Genomic DNA, 6,000 nt, shown 5'->3' on the forward strand with positions numbered 1-6,000 from the left:
ACAAGCTGTATGGAAATTTTTTATGGTGTGTTTGTGTCCTTTTTGAAGCTGGAAAGCCCCATTTATTTTAATAGCATGGAGAAGAGTGACCAACACAATTCTTGAACATTTCTCCTTCTGTGTTCTATGGAAGAAAGTCATACAGGTTTAAAAACATATGGGGGTGAGTAATTGATTAAATGTTTGGTAAAACTAATCATTTAAACTCTAAACATGACAATAGGGCTGGGCGGCATTGCAATATATATCATGGGGATGGAATAAAATGTTAACCGGTAGACATTTTCTATGCCTTATATTTCGCTGTATGTGCATTTCTGTGTTAGACCCTCGATCTTGGTGCACGCAAGACTGAAAGCAAGAAACAAACACAGAGGAAGATAAACACAGAACGTGGAACGACTCCAAATCAAGTCAAACACAGGAGACGAAATTAATTTTTTGCATTTAAAAGGTGCTGTTTTCTCAAGTTGATAAGTTGTCAAGATGAAAGCGCTCTTTCTGGCATGCGTACACAGGGAAGAGGGGGACGTCTCAGGTTCTAATCACTTTACATTCCAACCAAAAATGAGGAAGAGCTTGTTCATAAAATGCTATGTTCTCCATGGTGTGAAATGGACCTTCCGCTTAAAGCCCTGCTGCTCTTTATAGTGTTGCTGGCACCATCAAGCTTTCACACGGAGTATATTCCATCAGGAATAATTAAATAAATGACAAAAATGGCAACAACTCAACCATGCATTTATATCTAGTAGGCTATATAGTTGCCAAAAAGGTTTGCAGTGTCCAGTGGAAGGCTAAATTCAAAACAACTACCTGATGGAGGTTTATTTTTTATTTTTTTTGCTGCTTGGATTGAAAAACTATTTAAAACAGATCTAATATTAACTTTTTCTAATAATAACTAAACATATTTAGTTATTATTAGAAAGTTTGTTAGGCTCCTTTGGACATTGTTTGAAATAAAAAAATATACTTTTTTAAATATTATATCTAATGTACATCTTTATCAACCAAAAATTTTAAGCATATCGAGATGTCATTTTTTTCTTATTGCCCACCCCATCACATGGATACGTAATTAAAAAATAATAGATTTTCTAAAAGGAAAAACAAAAACTATATTGAGATACAGTTACCATGATATAAAATTACTTATACCATGATATAGAATTTTGGTAATATTGCACACCCCTACATGAAAATATGTATTTGTATCCACAAACATCGCACTCTGCAACTGTGAAACACAACAGGCAATCTTTCTATTTATGGCAGCCTTCAATATGGTCACACTTGTACACAGGCAGTAGCAAAGCACTCATTTATTTAGCATTGTCAAACTTTTTATACAGAACTGTGTTTTTTCATCAGTCAAGTGAAAGCTGGGAATAAAGCATGTGACTCGGCAAACAGAAGAATATCTTCACTTTTGGCAAACTCAAAGTGTTTTGTATTGTTCATTTGGGGGGTCTTTTACAGCCTTTGTTACAGCATATTATGTGGCAAGATCAATACGATACAGTAGCATTAGATACAGAGATTGATATCACTTCATCTGGCCCTGAGTCAGATGAATGGTAAACCTTTATTCTGACCATAACTTCTCAGATTGTTGTGCACATACACTACCGGCAGCCTCGTGATGCACATACAGTACCGGCAGCCTTGTGATGCATAGCTGTATTTAGTGATTACAGTTTGAAATAAATTGGTCTATTCTCTGAGCATGCACAGTCCCAAGGGAGGGAAATCCAGTCTTAACGGTGAGACTTTGAAGGCCCTACAAAAATCCATTTGTCACCAGAGCCTGTGATTGCTTACTTTGTCCTACTTTGCCATTTTTTGACAGTGCAATAATGATGCTTGGTATAAATAGGATGGTTAATGGTTCAATGCCTAAGAAAAAGAAGGGGGTAAAGCTTATTTTGCATGGGATAATCTCACAAGCAACTAGAAAGTTAATTAAAAACTATAATTGGCAGTGGTTCCTGCTAATAGTTACCAAGGCACTCTTCAATCTTTATTGGGAAATAATGAAAACATTATCATGACTACTGGCACAACATACATATGTGGAATCTGTTTGCAAGCTGCTTTTCATGCAAGACAGTTACCAGCCATGAACATATGCATAGCCTTGTTAGTGTGGTTTACAATTATATATCTGTCATTAAAAATGGCTACTGACCCAATAAAATACACATACTTACACCATGCATGCCAAAAACAATAATGAATTCATGTATCTAGTGATATAAAGCGAGTGCACTTTAAAAGCTATGGAAGTAGAGGTATTTGTGACATCATAAATAAGTGTTTACAGAATCTCAGAAATGGAAGATCACTCTTCTTACCTGGTGAGTTGGACAGAAGTGTACTTGTCTCTTGTTGGAGCTGCTTTTTTGGCCCTTCAGGCCCCTCCGGAGGTAAGATAGTCTCCGAGGACATGAGCCAGTCTTCTAGTTTAGATACTAAACACACCCGAAAAAAAAAAAAAAAAACTCTTCTTAAATATCACGCGTCGAACCTGTAATAAAATAATAATAATAAAATAAAATAATTTTAAAAACTATTGTTGTGTCAACAGTTACATCAACTGATACTGTTGTGTCAAATGTAAACAAACGCCAACGTTGTATATTTCTTGGGAGTGACGTCATCTTGTTAACTGTCGTTAAACTTCAGTTGAAAGTTTTTCTTTGATTTTATCGAACTAACAAAACACAACGTTACAAACACAGTTTTATACTTATTTTAAGCTTGACAATTCAATATTGTTTCCGTTTACAAACAATGTAACTAAAAATGTTAGGGTTTCGAGTACCTTTCAAACATGTCAACTCCCAAAGTCTTTATTCGCATTCTTTCTTCAGGCAAAACCCTGTCCTGTTAGGGGGGAGATAAGTTCCGTTAGAGTCTTTAGAACCCTGTTAAACTTTTTTAAAGTATTCGCAGTATAGTGAGTTTCTGCGCGAGCGTCCCACGCGCGCTCGAGCTGCTGCTGTTGCTGGAGAAAGTTTGAGCTGAAACATTTTTCATCACATCCGGATTCCGAGGCAGCGCGCGGCCGCGCCAGATGAGCACAAACAGCTGCATTCAGATGGACCAAATGAGCGTGTACTGACATAACTGTGCCTGAAATTAGACTATGGCATATTTACCTGTCTATCTAAATGGAGACGTTCCAATGGCTTCTGTAATTCTAAAATTAGATTTAAACCTGCATTTGACATGCTTAAAATAAATCCCATAGCCTAGGCTTATCCTAACTAAACCCTAAATAACTTTTGGTTGTGAATAAAGACATAAATTAGTCTCTTTATTAACCTTTTTCACCCTTTAAGACATCCCCACAATGTTTCTTCTGCAGATGTCACCAGCTATATTGCCTAAATGAGTACATACCATAGACGTTTATTGTTTTATATAAAGCTAGTGACTATAGACTAACCCTACTACTAATAGAGATCTTTTTGCATTTTTAGACAATTTTGACTAATGAAAATCTCCTACTTATGAAATCAAGAGTTTTAAGTGTTTTATTTTAATGCAGATTTTCTTATATTGTGCACTGTTGTTGCATCTATCTAAGCTGCCTGAATTCTGCACATGTACACATACACAAATAGCCCTAAACTTATTCAGTACATTCTTGCAGTGGCCTTGCTGGCGGATAAAGCCTATAAGCATGGAAGTGATTGATGTGAAATATGCCCTCCTCATTGACTGGGTGAACTCCATTTTCAGCTCTTAATACAGAAATCACTCCAGGTCTGTGGCATAATGATTTACGATGAATCTGTGTCAATGTTGAACTCACAAACCCCACCTAATCCATCTTGCAGAGACCCTCCTCGCTGCAGAGAAATGCTGCATTCTCCATTTATAAGTGTTGAATATATTACCCCACTGATTGGTAATAACTTTCAGCCTTTGCACCCCTTGGATGGTAATTACTCAGATACTGATGCTCTTTGAGGCTCTGTATCAAAGGTAAAACTCTACATCAGCAGGGCTTAGCTGACCCACCTTGCTTTTAAAGTTATCAGTTTTGAAACTTACACAAAGCACAGTCTGATATTTGTATATTAAAGAATAGTTCTCATAAAATGAAAATGTTGTCATTAGTTATAGTTATTGCATGTGTCATAGCCATGTGTCATCAGTTCAGACACATAGAATGGAGAATGACATTTGAGGGCTGCAGAAGAATGGAAGATTTAAGTTTGAACACTTTTGGGGGTTTTGTCCACTTTTTTGACAGCCATGATCCCTACAATTTCATTGCATTAAAAAAAGCAGTGAGAAGACTCTGCAAAAAATGTGTTCCAAATTAAATATGACAGTATTCAGGTTTTGAACACTGCAAGAATGTGTAAATAAGGCACATGAAATAACATTTAGCAATAACATTAAGACATAATGTTTATTGCACAATGAGGTAGTTACAGTAAGGACTGGCTTATCAGATGATGACAGAATTTTCTAAATAATGCATAAATAATAACAGAATAAATTCTTAAACTTACCTCAAAGTAGAACAAAAATCCTCTAGTTTCCAAAAAGCCAAAACCACACATTAGCATTTGAATATATCATTGTGTTTCATATCATTCACACGGGACAGCGCTTTCATGATTTCCTGTGTATTCCGCAGTGACACAGCTGACAAACATTTATCTTGTGTTAAATCATGCGCTTCTGAGCCCGAATAAGGAACTGAAGTCACAGAGTGTGTGTCAAGCCGTCATGTTGTGTCGTGGTCATGTCACTGTTGTGTCAGCAAAGCATCTGTCAGAGTCACATTTCAGAGGAAAGAAGAAACGTCTCTATTGACTTCATCTGTTTGTGTTGCAGCATGCCTGATTGCTAAAACACTGCCAAACACTAAGGTTTACAGTGCATGCATGCAGTAAAACTGCCTGTCACAACGACAACATCGCTGACAAAAAGCCACCTACCGTGATTTAGTAAATATTTGAGGCAACACGGCAGGCGTGGATGCATACATGTCGACAAAGGAACAGTCAGTGGAGAAAACGAAACAATATTCACTTGGCATTTTGCCAAACATTCGAAACTTTACCATTTTTTTAGGAAGTTACACCAATCCAGTTCCCACTTTAAGTTGTTCTTTGAGTGACTCCAACACTGCAAAGAAATTACCATATGAATAACTCTATTCATAGAGATCCTGGAGTAAGAAAAGTCTAGGCACACACTTTGAGATTGAAGCAAGTAAGGTGTTTTGTGCCATTTTGATGTAAGATACCCACTTTGAAGTTGGCGATTTCTCCAACTTCTAGATTGGCTTTGGCGAGAAAACTGTGCCACTCAATTATACCTGTTATTCATCAAGGAGAACAAATTGCTCCAAGCAGGCAGGCAGGGAGGGTGGGTTACCTGTAGCTAACAAAAAGGCATATAGGGCCCCTTGCAGAGTGCCGTGACTCGCCTTTCTGTGTTCTTACCATTTGGTTTTTGTTATGGAATTAAAATTTCACACCAAATGGGTAGAAGGAAATGTGGTGGAATAGCAAACCTGTAATTAGCACTAATGAGATTATTCTTGGGCTCTGTGAATGGAATAAAAATGGGAGACATGCAGATTCTTTTCCCATCTCGACTTTAATGGCCAGCAAAAGAAAGGTGCCACTTTGAACCACTGCGCAGCCACAATGCACATCAGAAACTGATCAAATCTTCAAAGAAAGCTTGCAGAAGTCTCCACTGAATGAAAAGAACCTAATAAGTCGTGCTTTGAAGCCGAGAGAGCCCCCCCCCCCCACCCCTCCCAACATACACTCATCAAGCAGACCGTGAAAACTTGAGGAACCCTAACGACCTGAATGACTATGGCTTTAGGGTTATTATTTTTTTTAAATTCCATCTTCGTCTGATTTTTTATATATATATATATATATATATATATATATATCTTTTTTATTTAAGTTCACTGTGTGATTAACATATTTAAGACTTTTGTCATCCATTGTA

The 6,000-nt window shown here is 37.1% G+C and overlaps 1 protein-coding gene across 2 annotated transcripts in view; it reads right to left on the bottom strand.

Annotated features, from left to right (window-relative positions):
• LOC127637718 (myoD family inhibitor domain-containing protein-like) overlaps positions 1 to 3,007 on the bottom strand; it is a 29,047-nt gene extending 26,040 nt beyond the window's left edge. The window contains exons 1-2 of one of the 2 annotated variants that reach the window (XM_052118951.1): positions 2,828 to 3,007; positions 2,358 to 2,474 (exon numbers count right to left, since the gene is read on the bottom strand). In XM_052118951.1, the coding sequence (XP_051974911.1) occupies positions 2,358 to 2,451 (94 nt within the window). In that variant the 5' untranslated portion in view covers positions 2,452 to 2,474; positions 2,828 to 3,007. Of the gene's footprint in view, positions 1 to 2,357; positions 2,531 to 2,827 lie in introns of both variants that reach the window. The other variant, XM_052118950.1, reaches the window with a different exon arrangement.
• Between the last annotated feature and the right edge of the window lie 2,993 nt (positions 3,008 to 6,000).

The sequence above is a fragment of the Xyrauchen texanus genome, chromosome 45 (assembly GCF_025860055.1).
Source record: "Xyrauchen texanus isolate HMW12.3.18 chromosome 45, RBS_HiC_50CHRs, whole genome shotgun sequence".
NCBI classification, from domain to species: domain Eukaryota; kingdom Metazoa; phylum Chordata; class Actinopteri; order Cypriniformes; family Catostomidae; genus Xyrauchen; species Xyrauchen texanus.